This window comes from Aythya ferina (genome assembly GCF_964211825.1).
Source record: "Aythya ferina genome assembly, chromosome: Z".
NCBI classification, from domain to species: domain Eukaryota; kingdom Metazoa; phylum Chordata; class Aves; order Anseriformes; family Anatidae; genus Aythya; species Aythya ferina.
In genome coordinates, this window is record NC_140299.1 from 517,838 (window position 1) to 536,853 (window position 19,016).

Consider the following 19,016-nt stretch of genomic DNA (forward strand, 5'->3'; position numbering starts at 1 on the left):
CAAGCTGAGCTGGTCCCAGGAACGTGAATGATTTAACAGGCAGCTGCCAGAAAACAAGGACGAGATCATGACATCCAGCAAGAAAAAAAAAACAAAGCATCTCAAACCAAAAAAAAAAAAAACCAAGCTGTTGCTAGGCGAGCACATGACTTATGTGAATGTCAAAGCAAGAAAAATTCAGGAAGTCCAGATAAGAACTGGAGAAGGCTTTTCCCACAAAAAGGCCCTGGATTTTCAGAGATATCGAGGCTACAGGGAGGAGAACAAAAAGTTCACAAGACCAGTTCATAACAGAATCACTTCTTCCCCAAATGATCCGTCCTTACCACTGGAGATAACCACACTGCTGTCTTGGGAAGGCTCCTGCAAGGGAAGCACCGAGGTGTCACCAGCTCGGCCCTCAGGTGCAGCCCCGTGGACAGGGCACGGCTGAGGGGGAGCACCCAGTGGTGGTTCCAGGCCCCGTCCCATTCTTCAACAACCCAGGGGAATTAAATTACCAGAGGGCACCCTGGAAAGCAAAACTAACCCCAGGGCACACCTGGAGAACATCTGACCCTCGGGAGTTACCTCAGGCCAGACATCCAGCGCCGGTGCGACGCCGGGTCCAGGCTGCGGGGCCAGCGGTGTGACAGCCCCGGCCAGCTGGACTCACCCTCCAGCCACAGCAGTGTCTCAGCTCTTCCATAAACATCAGGATGCTGAGCGTTAAACACTGAAACCAGCCAGTGCTAAAATGCAGGTTTCCACAGCAACGCCAACAGTGCCACACAGGGCCTTTGGAACATGTCCCTGTGTTATCGAACGCTACCAGCGTACGTGTGTTGCAGCTTACAGAGTTGCACAGGTTTGAAAACCTTGATTTTATTTCCCAAAGGCTGGGATTTTGGTCTTTGAAGTATACATCATAAAATACCAAAAAAGAAAAGCGATCACAATGTGCAGTGACACCCATTGCAGACTGCAGCTCTCAGACTCCCTTCACATCAGCTTTCCTGCACGGGCTAGCGGCTCAGCCTCTTGTGCAAGTTTTAGGAATCCAAAACAAAACCTTTGTCACTCATAGGGTACAGACGAGCAAGAACACGCAGCACCCAGTCACTGAGTCACTTCATGGTTGGCTGCGAGGCAGGGAACATGCTCACACGGGTTACTTGTGCCGAATTACATCTAATAATCCCTTACTAGAAGGAAATGCAGCAAGATGAACGCAGCTACAAGCGGTTCAGAACTGAATAGGCCAGCCTTAAAAAAAAAAAAATAATAATCAGACTGCATGGCAGTAACACAGCAGATTAAAGGCAAATTTACATGGTCAGCAGGATGAGAGAACAATACAGGTTTTTGCTAAATCAATTCAAACAAGCGTAGAGGCATTTCCTTTTTTAATAGGGATGCTAATCAATCAAAATGCAAAGACTTGAAATCAGGACCGAAAGCCTTAAAAAGATGAACCAGTTCCAACACATATTCTGGACACACTCTAAAGAAAAAGTGAATTTCTTCCACATGTAGTCAAAAGATATGGGAAGAGCTCCACAAAACATGAAAAAATATTAACTACAAATTTTGCTTTTAAATTCTGAGGATTTTGAGGCTGCTCATTAACAGTTAAGAAAGACCCATGGCTTTGACAGCCTCCAAGAGGGGCTCTCCAGGATCTCGCATTAAGAGCAATGGATGCAGAGGGTGACAAATGGCTTCCTAGGTAATTAACACCTGTGACCTGCTCAAACCTGGTCTCGTCTTTCAAACCGCAACAGAAACTAGTAAAACCAAATCAAAACTTTACAGCACCGCTCCACGTGCCATCTGGTACTACTGTAGGATGCAGACACACCCCGGAAAACAGGGAAACAGGGCTCGAATGTGGAGCCCCGCGGGACAAGGAGTTGCTGGGTGGTACTCACTGCACCCACTTCTCCCCTTCTCCACATTCAGGAGAGGCAGAGCCAACACCCTGGTGGCTGCAGCCCAGCCTTATGCTGAATTAGGCATCAATGAAGTCACGTCCTCAAATCGGGGGAGAAAAACGTATGAGTTTCTTCAGCATGCTAATGAGATCACAGGACAAGAAGGTATCTCCAAGATAGAAGCAGGAACAGGGCAGCACTATCAGGATAACGCCCTTTGTGAAAGGTTTGGTTACTCAATACAAGGCTGTCTGCTAATCTGTGGAATAAACCAAATGAGGCTCACAACAGGCTTCCAAAATACAGTGAATTCTAAAAAGGGGAAAAAATGTACTCTGAGGAACTGGGGGCCTGCTACACTACTTCACCAGCTCTGGAGACTTCAGTTACCAAATAGTTTGGACTAGATATCTCTGTCAAAACTCTGTTCAAAGCAGGGGCAACACTGACTTCTGACCAGCTGTCCTGGGATTTTGTCCTGTTGGGTCTAGAAGAGCTCTAGTGATGCTCCAACCTCTCTGCTCCAGTGCTGAACTGCTCCACAAACAGAGGAACAGATGCACGGAGACATAAGTGGCAGGTAAAATACAGAACATTTCTTTGGCAAGGTGAAAAAAATGCTGCACGAAGTGTGTGCTGCAGCTCTTACTCATCAGTGAGGCTACAATGACACAGCACAGAAAGCCTACTTTGAGCTAGCAGCAGGTTACAGGCAGGTCCAGAAGGAAGCTCGTTAATGAGAGAAGCACCTGCAGTATTCTCAGCCTGCTAATGCCATAATGATGTCCGGGTTTGTTTCATACCAAGCCTCTTACCAACCATTACTGTTAGAAGAGGATTAGTGTCACAACTGTGGGAAAAAGCCTGTATAAAGCCTAGCAAAGGAAGTGACAGTGCATCAGATGGAAGTCCTCCTGCTGCATGAGACCAGGAGGTTCAGGTAGGGAAGGATTACTAATGGAGAACACGGGAAACAAGAGGCATGCTGCTTTCTGGGGTTATCTCATAAGCCTCTGCTCAGGGACTGCGCAGAGTCACCACTACGTGAATCATCACTACGGATCCCATCAGGACACAGGTGTGTCACAGTGCTGTTCAGACCAACCTACCCTGCAAGGTAAAAGGAAACCACAAAGCTCCTTCACACAAGAAACAGAAACAAGAAGTGCCTCCTCGGGCCAAAGCTGCCGGAACAGGGATTATTCACCCATCCTTTTCTGGCTGAACTTCCACGTGAACTTTCAGCATCACATCTGGTATTTCCTACTTGACTTCGAGAAGCCAACTTTTTTATAGAGACGCTGGAAAGACAAGGCACCCATCCTTTCCATTCAAGCAGCAATGAGATATTACTAATTGCTCCTTTAATACAAAATAATAATAATTCACATCTCAAGAGCAACTATTTTTGTCATAGTTGGTCAGCCTCTCCTAACAATAAGGAAAATGCTACCATTCATTAAAGTTGATGAGAGCAAAGAATTTTCCACTGGTTTAGGTAAGTAACTGTACCTCCCCAATCCCGAGGCTGTTTATGCCTGGTTTAAATATATTCATAGTCATTAAAAATAGTAAAGTTTCCTACTCAGAAGTGCAATGCATTGCACTATGACACTTCTTAAAAGCATAAATACAAGACTTCATTTCTGGTATTCAGTGGAACGAAAAGCAATCGGAAAACCACCCCAGAAGGTCTAGATACTTAGCACTGAGTATTTCTAAGTTAACCAAATGCTGCTGTATAGCATTCAAGCAACTTTGGGCAGAGGAGAAGTAACACCGTCCAACAGATCTGAAGCTGCCTTCCATTTTCTAGCAACCCCGGAGCACCATTACCTACACGCACCAAAACCAAATCATGCCTGATGACATGAATGTGAGCAGGGAAGCAGCCACTTTTCAGCTTCCCTCCCTGTTCTCCTGAGTCAGCTGTCTCGGGCAAATGCAGGGAAGTTTGCTGTCTCCCCAAGTGTCTACCTACTGACCTACCTATGTGATCACTTGAGCACTAAGTCCAGGTTTAAAAAGGAAAAAAAAAAAAAAAAAAAAGGAAAGGAAAAAGACACGTACCCAAAGTCAGGGAGAGGGAGGAGTGTCCTGTAGTATTGAGACTTTAAACAACTACACCTTTACCACCACTATAAAATGAAGTTGCGTACACACCACTCATGCATTTCATACAGTCTGCAGCTATCACCCAGTTCACTAAAGCAACACGTGTCCAAACCAAGTATTTTTGAGTTCTTTTGGTCTGATAGTTACAGCCAACGGCTGCGCTACCATTTTATAACACATAAAACATTAACTCACTAAGAAGAGCAGAGGTTAAGCAAAGAAGTATGCTGCTGCTTGCTGCTTCCAAAGCCGCAGTCCTATGGCTTTGTTAATCAGGCGAACCCACCCCACGCAGCAAGCAGACGCGTGGTTTTGTCCGCACATCACGCGTCCCTCCCACCACTCCCATCACCACAAACATCGTAACAGGCAATCTCAAGAAGCCCGTATTTTCTCCTCTTGTTTGCTAAGTGGAGAAAAACTTTGCCAAGTGGCTTGTCCATTAACACTTCCAGAAGGCAGCAGATGAGACGTCTTTAAACAAACCTACCGCAGACTTCACAGCCATGATTCCAGCCAAAGCCTGGATTCATGAGACCCAGGGAGCCAGCTCGGTACCTCACAGCCACCAAACTGCAGATGCCTTGCTACCTCTTCACACACACCCTCCACCCCCACCTACCTCTCTCATCATCTCTGGCAGCCGCCACAGGTCACCAACCCAGCAGGGAGATGGGCAGCTGACTGCAAATTAGCAGTTTGTATTGGATCATGGAAGGGCCTGAGGCAAAAACAAGAAAGCAGGGCCTCCCTCTCTCTCAGCAGTGGAAATCCAGTAGGTTCATATCAGCTGCTCCATACAGCATTGCTTAACACCAGAAGAGAAAGAAGCAGATCAGAGCCTCTTACAGGAGCAGCCAATTCAGCTTCATTTCCAGGTACCTGGGTTTGTCCATCGCGCATGCCCTCAGCCTGGTTTCTTCCTTCCCATCACAAAACCTGACACTTCCCTTCCATGCTAAACCCTGTGGACACTGTCTTCTTCCACTTGGCACACAGCACGTTGGGATCACCCGGTCACCTCCCTGCCACCAAGCAGGGAGCCTCCTGGCTTCCAGAGACTTGGGGCTCAAGGACCTTTCAGACACAGGATCTGCCTCTCTGGGGTCAAAACCAAGAAAGTGAGGCCACCCATTTATAGAAGGAAGTCAGCTTTATTCATCTTCATGCAGATTTTATTATTATTTTTTTTTAATCGATCAATACATTTTTTGGAAAAAGATGGCAATTGTTCAAATAGACAAAGTTTGAGTGAAATGTCTCTACTTCTGCTTAACAGAAGCAATAATGCCAGATTTCACATCGACACACCAAAACCGAGGAAGAAATACAGCCTGGCTAGCGTTCAGCAGAAAAGAATAGGGAGAATGGGAAGAAATGTCCCCATTCTGATTTCTTAATGATGAGAAAGTTAAACATTTTTACTCCAAAAGCTGACAACAGAGGAACCAAATAGACAGACAGTGGAGAACTGCAAGCAGAGCATGGAAATAAATCCTTTGGCTCTCCTTCCCTGAACGTACCCCAGAAACCTTGCTCCTTGCTGTTAGTTTATCTTCCAGGTCACCTCATCGCTGGAAGGTAAAATGCTGCTTCTCCCTCTGCAAAGCTTCACCACCACCACAGTCCTTCCCCCAGAGGGGTAGGGGAACAGAACAGAGCAGTGCCATTGAAATTGTGATGGCCACCTGACGTGCACGTGGGCATCAAAACCTCCGAAGCAGCGCTCCCATGATCTCAGCCTGGTGTCCCTGGGCAGAGGCCAGACCCCGAGCTGTTCCCAGCTAAGGCAGTACTGCATGTGTCTGCAGTAACAACTGTCCACACAAAGATGCTTAGAAAGAGTACGACTTTGAACTATTTTCAATTAAACCCAAGCACAAATTATATTACCGTACTTCCAGCCTCAAGCCAGGATTATTCAAAACTGGAAACCACCAAAGGAGAGATGACAGCGTGGTTGTGCACCATTCTGCACAGTTCTGTTATTCTGCAGTGGATAAACAGCATTAGAAAAAGAAAACCTATCCCGAGTTGGCACGACACCAATACAACAACCCTAAGCCAAGCAGTTAGGCACAAAAATAAGGTACTATAGCGTAATAGCTAAGCACAACTCATTCACGGAGCCATTCCTGCCAGCGTTCTCAGAATTGTAGATATTTCTTCTGATTATGCAAGGTTGCTAATTCCTGGAAATCAGGATTCTGACAAATACCTACATCCTGCCAGCACACAGGAACTGAAGTTAAAGGAAAGGAGGGAGGAAAAAAAAAATGCAATTACAAATATACAGTTTGTTGCCCAGTCAAGACATCATCCGGAGATTTTTAAAATACATTTAAAGAGTCAAGTTTCTGGACTGTTTTTTAAACTATTTTAGCTGCAGTTGGATTTAAGGCCTGTGCAATTTAACCACATCTCTTATTTTATAATGAATTACTAGAAAATCCCTGATCTTTTGTGCAAAAACAAACTCTTTCATAAGGTTTTCTTCCTTCTTTTTGGGAGGGGACAGGAAAAGACAGGGGAGCAGGAGAAGAGAGCGCTCCAGCATTTGGAGCTCAGCAGTTATTTCTAAGAACCCCATGCTGGAAAAAGTTGGCGTGACAGCGGGTTAAGCACTTCTGAAAGCTGCAGATCTAAACCCAGCTGAAGGTGTAACCCCGTGCAGACTTTAATAGTGAAATGGCAGCAGCTCCAATGCTGAACTGAGTCGAGCACACCAGCAGTAGAACTGCATTCCTTTCTCCTGGGGCGCAGGAGGAGTCATTCAGCCTGCCATTCACACGCTTACCCAGCTTAACTGAAAGTCAGTGTGCACAAGATTACACTTAATTTCTTTTTAAAAGGGATGGAGCTGCCTAGTAGCATTTCTTTTTCTGCTACAGAAATCCCCTCTTATTCAACACAATTAAAACGAACATTTTAATGGGAAGTAGCAAAGAATGTAAAAGATGAAGGCATTCAGGAAAATTAGTGAGATTTTCTCTGTTCACTGACACCAGCATTTACAAAACTGAATAAATAGAGACACTGCTGCACTGATATCGCATCTGGCTTTTTATTGACCTAAGCTGTTAGGAGTAATCCAGCCCTCACTGTTACTAAAAGGCCTAGAGATTTCCAGCTTCCAGAAAAGCCCCAGTTCGTATGCCACAGAGTTTAATTAAGCAAGAGGTCTTGGCCCCATATAATCTCCTAGGACTAAAAAAGGCTGTCGGTTCAGGCTGACTCAGCCAAATCATATTGAACCTCGCTAGTTAGCCACCGAAGAGGCTGCACCTACCGTAGCTCTTGCAGCACCAGCGCACAGCTGCTTCACGCAGCCCCCATGGCAGACACCTCACTCGGCTTCACGCAGCATTACCCACAAGAGCAAATGAATAACGATAATAGCACCAAGTCCCACAGTCGCTGACAAGGCCTCTGGGATCACACAGCACCTGTGGAGGTGGCCTGCCTTGCATAACAAGCTGCGTTTGGCTTCGGAAGGGTATTATGCCCATTGAACCTCCCATCATCTGAAGATGCAGCTGCAACCCAGAGGCTGCAGCAGTGCACTCTTTCAGCCCATAACATCCTAAAATATTCAGTTTCGTCCCTCCTGACAGCTAAGTTCACTTGGCACTCACATTACGCCTGGTTGTATTTTCAAAACAGAAAGGAATCCCATTAGATATTCACCAGACACAGCTCCCAGAAAAGCTGTGCCTGTGGGACTGAGAGGGCTGCTGCAGCAGGCAGGCCTCCCGCTGCCCAGCGAGCCTCAGCAGCTGCGGGGCTCCCAGCCCCTCTTCGCTCCCCAGCAAAATGGCAGCAAGCTGTCCACGAGCCCATGGCAGCGCTGGGTTTACATTCAGCACGACACAGTGCCCTCCAATGGCCAGCCCCACCGCCGGGATGGAAAACAAGGGCAGCCACGAGCAGCTCGGCCCTCCCTGCCAACAGGGCTCGCCGGCAGGGCGAGGTGAGGTGCGGAGTGATGGGGTGCAGTACGGTGTGATGGGGCTCAGCGTAGTGGGGTGGCCTGACCGCACATGCTAACATTGCTCCACACCCCCAGACCCTGGTGTGAGCACAAACCACCTTGAACATCTGTACATCAATCTTGCGTTATTAAAGCCAGGAACGTACTTAGCATTAGTAAGAATGGCCAAAATATGCTGAAAAGTCCCTAAAAGCAAGCTTAAAATGCGAGCTTTTATAAAATCCCAAATCTATTGACCTACCATGGAGAACCACAACCTATTAATTTTGTTGTTATGCTGCTGTGAGTACACATGCAAGGCCTTTCAATTATGAAATGCTACCTCATCTGGACTTTTTAATCATCATTTAAAGTTTTACATGCTATCTCTGGGAAGCCAATGCACTTAGAATCTATAAAACCAATTCAGGAGTTTTTTCCATTTACAAAGTCAATAAAAAAAAGTTCCTGTTCTGAATCGCTTATTGCTTAGATGCTGCGCCTCTGCTGCGACCAAAAGAGGTCCTTCCTCACGCTGATGAAAAAGTTATGCTTTTATATAACCAGAATATTCAGAGCAGAAACAACAGGCCTCTATTTTTAAGAAGTCTGTGTTCCCAGACAGAACAGTTCAGTTGGAAGGGAGCTGCACGGATCACCCAGTCCGGCTGCCTGAGCACTTCAGGGCTAACCAAACACTACAGCATGTTAATGGGGGCACCGTCCAAATGCCTCAAACACTGACAGCCTCGGGGCACTAAGCACCTCAATGGGAAGCCAGTGCCAGTGTTTGACCCCCCCATGGTAAGGAAATTTCCCTAACGCCCAGCCTAAACCTCCCCTGGCAGTTTGGTGCCATTCCCATGGTTGGCACCTGCCTCTGCACTTCCCTCCTCGAGGTCGCCTCAGGGCCCCTCTTCTCCAGCCCGGACAGACCAGGGGACTTCTGCCTCTCCTCAGGAGTGCCCTCCAGCCCTGCTGCCAGCCTTGTTGCCCTCCTCTGGGTGCTTTCCAGGACCTTAACAGCCCTTTTGTACTGTGGAGCCCAGACGCACACAGAAAACCCACAGCAGTGTTAACTACAAGTGTGCCTCGGGAGCTCCCTCTGATCCTGCTCTGGGCCCAAGCTGAGGGAGCTGCAAGATGCTGCACGGGGCAGGGGCAGCCCTGGTGCTGCTCACTCACCTCCCAGCTTCATGCTGGGGGCTCAGCAGCCCCGGACAATGCCCTGCTGCCACCCACACACCGCTTGCCCCAGGCCTCAGCAACGCGTGCTGCCATCCCACAGAACTAGAGCCATCCAACCGAACCAAACCGTGCTACTGCTCCTGCCGCTGCCCCCCAGGGCTGGGCACTGCCCCGCCAGGCGACACAGCCTGAAGCCACGCTCCTGCTCCTCCAGGGGCCCGCTGCTGACAGCCCGAGCTCGAAAAAGCTCCAGCTGCACAACCACAGTGCTGAAGCAGGGTGAGCAGTGGGAGCATCCTCAGCCAGTTGTAGCACACACCAGGAAACATTACCTTAAGTCTAATTACAACCTTCTAGGACACGGACGCTTTCCCCCAGCAACTCACCATTGCGCTTATTTCAAAACTGTGTGGCTTGCTTAGAGCACAACGTGGAGACAAGCACCACTGAACCCCGCTATGTCATTGAGTCAGGTGGGGAAGAACATTGAGCCTTCTTCCTCGGTAATAAATCAAGTTAATTGGTAACCAGCGCAGTAACCCCCTCCTTCCAAAGCCTTCGTAGCCCCATTGCAGGGGCAGGGCTGCAACACACATGGATGAGTGTCACTAACAGGACACTCAAGTATGGGGGGAAAGCCAATCCCCAAGGGAGATCTCTGCAGAGCAACAAACCCACCAGGAACACAAAGACCAGACAAAATCCAGCTTCCCACGTGCCTCATTCTGGAGCAGTGCGCACCAGGAGGCTGCTTCTCCACTGTGCTGCAGCCATTTTTGCTGCTCACCCCGTGGCCCAAACTGTACTTCACCATGGCATCATTTTGGCCAACCTTAGCTTTGTCTTTTACCCTGATATTAGATAGTACAGGCAAACCTAGACTTTAAAGAAACCCATCTCGTGTGGAGGCAGCGCTTCCTTCACAGCTGAAAACTGTGTTTATACGAATGTGCTACAACAATGCCTCGTTGGTTTTAGTCTCAACAGAGGGCCAAGGAGGCTCCTGAGATCCTGAAATTCTTCAGGCTTCATTCCTCAGTGTGCCCAATACAGTACATGAGAACAAGGATGAGAAGAGATTAAGCAGCACTGCCTATAACCAGGCCTACTTATTGTAAGGCATATGCAACCACCGCACGCATCGGGATAATTTTCACACAAGTAAGCTCCTCTTCCACAACTTCTAACGCATGACAAAACAAATCATCTCTACAGGAAGTTCTTAATTTCAGTTTATTCAACCAAAAGTCATAGAAGTTAAACTGAACTCGAAAGCAGAGCAATGTTGGAATTGGAGAGAGCACAGTCACACATGAACTCTTTGCCTTAGTTTGAAATAGACACAGGCAGGAAGACGGCAGATAAACACATACGGCATGAAAACTCTTTAACAAGTGCAACAGTTGCAATGCAAAAATACTGTTGTTTTTTTTTTTCAAGGATCTTTTTCTAAGGACACAATGTTTCTTCACCTAAACATGGTACAAGAAGCTGGGAATTTTTCCTCTGCCCAGGCACTGTGAGCAGCGGGAAGGGAACACTTGGACAAGCCTCAGGTTACCTTGGGCCACGTTCTGTTCAGACTCCAGAAATTTCCCTAAGGGACACATTATCTCCTTTCTTCTTTACAGATAAAATTAAAGACTAAAAAGTGAATTAAGTTCATGGGATTAATCTTGTGTTCAATGTTTCGGGAACTCCTTTAGTTGAAGCTGGGGAGAATGGCTGCAGTGCCTTGTGCTGCTGCGCGCCCTGCTCCCCGCAGCCCAGCTCCCACCCGGCTCTGCAGCCCTGCCATTGCCCACACCAGGAGCACTCGGCCAGCAGCAGCCTCACACGCCAGGCGTGGGCGATGCACGCACAGCTCAGGTTAAAGGCGGCAGTGCCCTATGCGGAAACAAAAATATTTTCGGCTCCTAAGCAGCACAACTTTCAAACATGCTGGTGTTTAAAGACTGCGTGAGGGCGCCTAAGCTTCCAGTGGATCACGTGAATGCTGCTCCACAGAGCCACAGAGGCTGAGGTTGGCAGCAGGACCTCTGGGGGGCATCTTGCCCAAACGGCTGGCCCAGCAGCCCCCCGAGCAGGGTGCCGAGCCCTACGTCCTGGCGGCTGCTGGAGACCTCCCCGAGGAGCCCCCAGCCCCTCTCTGGGCAGCCTGGGCCAGGGCCATGGCACCCACAGAATGAAAAATTTGGAGAAGCAAATCTGATTTACAGGGAATTTTAACCACCGAGATAATCTAAAATTGTGTACAATTCACATTTCCAGGGATGCAGCTTTAGGAAGACACCGTTTAAAGAAAAGTGGAGTCTGTCAGGAGACAAATGCAATGGTCAGCTTGTCATTTGTAATTCACTAAGTCCCTAAACCTCTGAGTGTCTAAACGCCTAGCAATAAAGAAAAATTAATAGCCTCTGTGTCTCTGTACATGATCTGGCCTCCAAGACTAGCAAAGAGACTTTACTTGTCAAAACCAAACAGACACGAGTCCAAGCCAATGTTAATGGGAAGCTGTGGTCCCCTGAAGCCAACACACAACGGAACTGAGAACATTCCTGCCTTTCTCAACCACTCCAGGTTTAATTTATGAAGCTTATGGCTGGTCCCCAGGGAGATTCTTCTCCCTCGGTGCTTTCCTTTCCCCTCGTGCTTACCCAAGCCCTGACAATGCTTTAGCCAGGTGGGGTATGCAAGCCACTGCCGATCAGGCTGCACAGTGCTGCCTCTGTTCTCCGTGCATTTCCTCACCCTGTCCCTTTTTCCCTTTCTTCCACCTATTTCCATTTGCAGTCTCTTCTCGTATTTTCAGATTACCGCTGCTCTGTTCTGTCCAGCACGGTCACAATTCTACAGCAGCACGGAAAACTTACAATCAGCCCACTGCCCCTAAGAGACAGGTGACCTCTGTGGTCACCGCTACCTTCGTGATGTGGGACCACCGAGGGACATGGCAGGGAGCCCAGAGGCCGCCTTCTGTAAGCTGCTGTTTTCCAGACGAGGGCCCGACGCCTCCCCCCACCTGGACGGCCGTACCGCAGCACCACGCGGCAGCCCAGGCCCCGACCCTGGGACACAGGGCGCTCAGCAGTGGCTCCCACCCACCCCCTTCAGATCCCATCCGCCTGGGAGCTGCACAGGCTGCACACCTCCACGCAGCGCCCTTCTCCCCCGGTGCATTTCTCCTTAGCATTCTGCACAAGCACTAGCACATGCCGGGGAAGGAGGCAGGGACAAAAGGTATCAGCGAGCACACACACAACAAAAGCAGCCGCCAGACTCAAGTGCTCTGTTCGCAGCCACCTATTTGGAGCACAGCAGCTTTGCCCACGGGTTTCCATTTTCCTGAAGGATAAAACCTGCGAATACACCCCAAACCATAAACGCGACAACCCCTACAAATTGCTTGGGGATTCCGCATCAGCGCAGCCAGCCCAGCCTGGCTCTCCGAAGCCCCCCAGCAGGCCGGCAGCACGCCGCAGAGCACACCAAGCACACCGCGGCGGATCCCTGTTATCTGGGGGATCGGTGACACCGATCCGGTGGCTCTGGGAACCGGGGGCCAAGAGGGGGAGGAAACCAGACAGAATGAGCTGCTCTGGGGATTCCTGGAGCCACGGCCGCGCTGAAGCAGACTTGTTCTTGCATGAAGGCTTACAAAAACAAACTGGGGAGGGAAGAGATTGTCCTCCAGTTCCGTGCTCGCTGTCTCAAGCACCAGAGCCTCTTGTGATGCATCCTCTCCTCCCTACCTTCGCACACACACAACGCTTAAATCAGGTTGCTCTCACAGCTTTATAAACCAACAACGGCCGCGCTAACCAGCTCCCTCCCTGCACGAAACACCCACTCGAGGCAAGGAGCCTTCCTTCCATCGGGATGAAGCGCTACAACCGCCCAGCCTCGGAGCAGCTCGGCTGGACGAGGAAACGAAACAGCCCGGCAGCTCCTGCACGCCCCGGTCCCCCCGCAGCACAAAGGCCGGGCGGGCAGCCCCCCGTGCTGGGTGGCGCCGTGACAGCTCCCGGTGTCGCCTCCTGGAAAGCACGAGCTGGCCGCGGGATGCCCGGCGGGCACCAGGGCTCCCGGCACGGCAGCAGCGGGGCTCCCGGCTCGGGCCCGCACCGCTGCCGAGCACGGAGCCCCCGGCCCCGGCCCCGGCCCTTTGTTCCGCACGCACCTGCCGGGGGGCGCCGCCCGGGGGTGCTGCCGGCGGCGGGGCCGGGCCGAGCCGAGCCGTACCGAGCCGTGCTGTGCTGTATCGAGCCGTACCGAGCCGATCCGTGCCGTGCCGCCCTCCCGGCCGCTCCCGGGGCGCCCTCCCGGACCGACCCTCGACCTTCGCCCGGGGCCCGCGCGGCCGGGCCGTGCCCGCAGGTGGGGCTGGGGGCGGCCCCCCCCGGGGGACAGCGGCACCCCCCGGCCCCAGCCCCGGCCCCGGCCCTGTTCGTCCCCGTCCCCGTCCCCGCGGCCGCGCCGGACCCACCTCCTCCTCGGACAGCCCGTACACCGGCTCCACCGCCGCGGTCGCCATGGAGCCGCCGCGGGGGGAGCGCCCCGCTCGGCCGCAGCTCCGCGCACTCCGTGCCCCGGGGGCTCCGCCGGCCCGGCCCAGGTGAGGAGGAGCCGGAGCCGCCGCCTTCCTCCTCCTCCTCCTCCTCCTCCTCCTCCTCCTCCTCCTCCTCCTCCTCCTGCTGCTGCCCCCGCTGCTGCTGCTCGCCCGCGGGCGGCGGAAGGCGGCAGCGGAGCCGAGCGCCGGCGGGAAGGGGCCGGGGGCGGTGCCGGGCGACGCCGCTCGGGGGAGGCGCTGGGGCCGCCCGCACCGCGCCGACACCGCCCGGGCTGGGGCCGGGGCCGCAGGGACCCCCCCGCTCCGCCCCGCCCCGCCCCGCCCCGCCCCGCGCCGGGCAGCCCCGGCGGCGGCCCAGTGGGGCGGGGACGCGGCCGCGGGGGCCCAATGGCGGCGGCGGCTGCGGGGGGGGGGCGGCGGGGCCGGGCCGGGCCGGGGCCGATTCGCGGCGGGGCGGGGGCCGGGGCCGCACAAAGGCGCGGGGGCGGCGCGGGCCGCGGGGGGCTCCCGGCAGCGCCCCCCCCCCATAGCCCCCCCACAACGAGCCCCGGAGCGGGGAGCGGGCGCCCCCCGGCGGTGGCCGGGGCGGAGGGGCCGGGGCTGGGGGGGCCTCCCCTGGATCCCGGGGGGGGTCCCTGGTTCCTGGGGGGGTCCCTGGCTCTCGGGGGGCTCCTGCCGCCGGGCCGGGCCGGGCGGGGCCCGCTGTGCAGGCGGGGGGCTCCCTGCCGGGCTGGGGGTTTGGTGGGACTCGGCGGGCCCTGGGCTCTGGCCCGCAGCTCTGATTTATTTGTTTTTTCCCTAATAAATGACGAGCACCGCGGGATCTGCGAGAGAACAGCAAAAAGCGCCCGCAGGCCCCTCGCTGCTGTTCCCTGTCCGCTTTCCATCCGTGTCCTCTCAGCAAGCCAAACACTGGGCATTGGGAGCTAGGTTACTTCTGAGCAAAATCAAGGCACGCTTCGGCTCTAAATTACTTCCTTATTTGATTTCTGCTCCTTCCTTAATTGTCTGTAGTCCCCTGCCAGCCATGCCCCACCCGTGCTACTCTCACCTTTATTATCCGTCTGTTATCTTTTGGCAAGATGCTAGCACTTAAGTAGGGCCTAATGAGCTATGGTTTACGTGGAGGCTGTTCTCAGAACATTTATGCTTGCACAAGGCAACAACCGATTTCTGCTACGATTTCTGTACATCAGAGTACACAGCACGGGAAGAAAGCTGCGTGGAGCCAGCGGCACGGGGGGAATCTCGAGCTGCTGCCCAAGACGAGAGGCCTGCAGCAGCCCCCAGCAGCACGGGGCACGGCTGGCCGCAGTGGGGGCTGTCACCCAGCCTGGTGCGGTACCGCGACCTAAAACCCTCAGCCCTCGTGTGAATGTGTCAGGTCCCAGCTGTGCCAGCACGGCAGCCTGGCTTACCTCCCGTCACTCGCCTCTCCTGTTCAGCAAACTCGAGCGTGGCGCTGGGGACGTCCAGCGGGAGGGATGTGGCAAATACCTGGGGGACAGCAGTCCCTGAAACCGGCCGTCACTCACACAAAGAGATCGCGTTCAGCCTGTAACTGTTCTCCCTTTACAGTGTTCTCACAGCCAAGGGTAGGAGGGCCACTGGCAAGCGAAACCTCTGGAGCAGCTTTCAGCTAACTGCCTCTGTGTGCTCGGCCATCGTCTCGCACCTGTGTTCTGCTCCAGGGAGCCGAGGGGAAGGGGAAACGGGAGATACTTTTTTTGGAGAGATTCCACAAGCAGTCCGTCAGCCAGAAATTTTCCTCCAGCCTTTACAAAAGCTCTTCCTGGGGAAGGAAGGGTTTGACCTATGCCCAGACAACAGTGCACACGAGCAAAATCGGCAGGCTGTTAAAGTATGGCCTGCGAAGTCATTAGCCTTTGTACTCGCACGAATGTCTGCTGCCCATAAACTCCATCGCATGCAGCTAATGCTGACACCTCTGGGCAGGGTCTTCCTGGGCATCATGGTCCAAAAGGGCTTTGGTTTCCCCTTTCCAGGAGGATCTGTGAAGGAGTCCCCTCAAATTGTCAGGTCCACGGGAACACCCGGGCAGCTGATTCATTCAACAGTTCTGATGCCAAGATAAATCCTCCACAAATTCCAGGTTTATTACTCTGACATTTATTGTGTCCTTCTCTTCGGCTACCTTGTTTTAGCTCTTTGTATTACAGCTTCGGGGCTCTGAGCAGGAGCATGAGTCACTCCAGGCTTTTTCCCCAAAGGCCACTTCTTCTCTCCTCGTTAGGTGAGGAACTCCCGGCCCCATTTGCTGTTGTGCAGGCCCTGCCCTGTCCCTGGGGCTCTGACCACAAGGCGCAGGTAATGTCTGAATCATCTAAAGGGCTGGCTCTGGGAGAGTACGTGTGACACTTGGAGCTCTCAAACCCTCTGATTTCAGGATTCCTTGAAATACTTTTCTGTAGTCAGTTTTGTAAATTAATTGCAGTTCTCTGCATGCCCCCGTCTTCAGGTATCAGCAGCTGAGGCCATTCGCTGGAACTGGGAACTACTGAGAACCTGGCTGGACTGTCAGGAGCGCTGTACTTCTGAAGGGCAGAATGGAGAGGAAATAGGTGATGTGATTCAGTGAAGGGACCCAAAGCCCATGATATGTGGACATCTCTGAATGCGAATCCTTCCTGCAGCACGTGATCCAGACACGTGTGCTCTACCAGGCCACCCGCTGGCCTCAGAAACCACGGTGATGTCTTTCCACTCGTGTTCCAGCATTTACACCGGTGTTTTTGTAAAATCAGATAGCTCTCCCATCAACAGGTCCTCCCCAAGGGAAAAATACGTACACACACAGCTGAATGAAAGGATCTCTGATGACAGAGCAGAAAATTAGTGCTCTGCCATTACCACATCAACCTGATTGGATTGCAGAGCTTTAGTATCAAATCTGTGATGGAGATTACTTGTTTATTTGCTTATGAAGATTACAAGCATAATTCCTCTGCGGAATTTTATTGAGAATGATAGATGGCCCTGAAGAGATGTAATTCATTTGAGAAAGCAGACATCAGAAGCCTCTAGGTGCAGCTCAGATGATTTATAGCTGGCCTCTTTATATAACAAAGATCCATTCATTATTTAAAATTCTCAGAGTAAAAATAGATTAAATATATATTACGGATGGCAATTCTTATCAACATTTAAGCTTCACGCAGCTGGGTAAGGCCAGATGTCGTAGGGAGCAGTGAGGATGCAGCACTTGTAGGTCTGTCCCGAAGGACGTAAGGTGAGGGGTGCACGTCCCAGGGCAGGCCGGTGTCTTGTCAGGCTGGAGACTGCTCTGACCCCTCAGGGCAGCCTCAGGGAGATGCACAGCACTGCCCCGAGGAGGCAGAGGAGGCTCCTGGCTCCAGCTGGCCATCAGCTCCTGGCCTGGGGCTGAGGGGCTGTGTCCCTCCCAAGTCCTTTAACCTCATGGGTGTAACAGCAGCTATCCCCGCTCACATGAATGCCTAATCCTTTCCTAGATCTATCTGACTGCTTCCTCATAACATCCTCCAGCAGCAATGTACCCTGGACTGATTAAACAGACAAATATAAAATTTTCTTTTGGCCCTTTAATGTACTTATGCTCTTGCCTCCCCATTCTTTTATTCACACTAATTACCCGAATAATGCCCATACATACTTGTATGTAGAAAAAAAGGAAAATGTTTTATCTGCTTTCCTAAACGGGCCCACAGGCTTTTAATTCCCTCATAAGGCAAAAAAAAAGCCACAAAAATAACTGAGCGCAGACCATTTTTTCGCCATCAGTCTGACCACTTTGGAGAGTGGTAGAGCAAGAAAATGCAAGAAACTACTTCTACCAATGTGGTCTTGTTTGTTTGTTTGCTTGTTTTTCCCGTGCATCATGAAAGTCATGGCATTGCCATAATTATCTAAGATGTAAGAAAAAAAGACTATACTTCCCTGAAGAGATGTACCAGATTTTCCAGAGAAGGAACAGCAAGAGACGTTTTCTCAGTAGCTCCTTGCTGGGCACGCACATGGAAGTTGTTCAGCCCTGAGCCAGCTCTGGTTCAAAACCTGGGTTGCCACGTGGAGTTAGAGTCCTGCTGAGCAAAAACTGCCAAGCTCTCTTAGTATGAGCCCCACCTGGCTTCTTAAACTTGTCTCTGCACCTTCCTCTTTGAAACTGGATGGTGTCCACCGAGTTCAAACCCATGGGAGAAATAAATTTGCTCCTGCCTTCAAAACATACATGTCCTCCAAGATATACCAAACTGCAGGGACAGGGAGAAGAAAACTCTTAAGGTTTGTAGCTGTTACTTAAGATCTAGACTAGTTCCATCACAAGCTCATTTGTACAAATGCCAGGTTGGCAGAAGTGGGAGACAATGTCTTAATTCTCATACCACTAATTTTAGCTTTTTTTTTTTTTTTTTTTTTTTCTTTAAGAAGCGGTATTCTTAAAACCCTGCTCATGGAGCTCACTCTGTCCCAATGTACCAGACCCCTCCCAAATCTCAAGCAAATATTTCACATCTCTTCCTCAGAACATATGCAAAAGATTAAAAGAGGAATGCAATCAGAAGTTAAGTGCTCGCTTACCAGGGAATGCACCTCCTCCCTATCTCTTTCAGTGACTTTCTTCCCTATGCCCTCAATGCATGTTTTGTAACATACTGCTCTTTTTTTTTTTTTTTTTTTTTTTTTTTTTCCTGCATTGCACCATCGGCATTCATTTATATCAGAAATATATTTTTGTTTCATTTTTAGCACACATTGAAATGTAAAACTGTACTCTAACTTTTGTACCAATATTGGTCTTATGCCCTTCTAGGTAATTTTTGTGCTTTACCGACAATGAATCAATGATACTTGGTATTAGCATTTATCACAGTCTTTGAGCCATGAATTCCTCCAGTGTGAACAAGCGTACAGCCCCATTGTGCTTGAAGTGAATTATTTCCAATTAAAATTATAACAATTTCCATACAATAAAATTTTAGAAAACTTTTTTTCTTTTTTTTTTTTTCTCTTAGCTTTTAGGTTTCTTATTAATGAGGAAACATTAATGGGAAGTTCATGACAGATTCTGCAGTTCTAAAGCAGTTGTAGCAGATTTAATGAAGTAAGCAGATTTTACTTTTCAGTTGCTCCATCTCTGTGTTTTATTGCTCCATGTCTCCAGAGTTTCATTTCCTGTGGACACAGGGATGGAAATCATCTGACCTAGTCACTCTAGGATCCTTTTATCCCCAGCAGAGAGAAACGGGAGCTTTTGAAATGC

General features: G+C 50.9%; 2 protein-coding genes across 7 annotated transcripts in view; one reads left to right on the top strand and one right to left on the bottom strand.

The window, feature by feature from the left end:
- LOC311426675 (E3 ubiquitin-protein ligase NEDD4-like) overlaps positions 1 to 15,530 on the bottom strand; it is a 141,958-nt gene extending 126,428 nt beyond the window's left edge. For 4 of the 6 annotated variants that reach the window (XM_084503206.1, XM_084503205.1, XM_084503204.1 and 1 more), the window contains exon 1: positions 13,673 to 13,830. In XM_084503206.1, coding sequence (XP_084359332.1) covers positions 13,673 to 13,720 — 48 coding nt within the window. In that variant the 5' untranslated portion in view covers positions 13,721 to 13,830. Of the gene's footprint in view, positions 1 to 13,672; positions 13,831 to 15,174 lie in introns of those variants that run through there. The other 2 variants (XM_084503210.1, XM_084503208.1) reach the window with 2 other exon arrangements.
- On the top strand, positions 13,687 to 17,110 carry LOC311426677 (uncharacterized protein). Its single transcript, XM_084503212.1, has 4 exons — positions 13,687 to 13,801; positions 15,763 to 15,869; positions 16,011 to 16,084; positions 16,236 to 17,110. The coding sequence occupies exons 1-4, from the start codon at positions 13,719 to 13,721 to the stop codon at positions 16,353 to 16,355; spliced, it is 384 nt and encodes a 127-aa protein (XP_084359338.1). The 5' UTR covers positions 13,687 to 13,718; the 3' UTR covers positions 16,356 to 17,110.
- The last annotated feature ends 1,906 nt before the right edge of the window (positions 17,111 to 19,016 follow it).

Bases quoted from the DNA above. Each gene is read 5' to 3' on its own strand.
- LOC311426677 (XM_084503212.1), top strand. From the start codon at position 13,719: ATGGAGCCGCCGCGGGGGGAGCGCCCCGCTCGGCCGCAGCTCCGCGCA. The intron at 15,870-16,010 runs GTTTATTACTCT...TCTCCTCGTTAG, and splicing joins AAATCCTCCACAAATTCCAG to GTGAGGAACTCCCGGCCCCA. The intron at 16,085-16,235 runs GTAATGTCTGAA...CCCCGTCTTCAG, and splicing joins GCTCTGACCACAAGGCGCAG to GTATCAGCAGCTGAGGCCAT.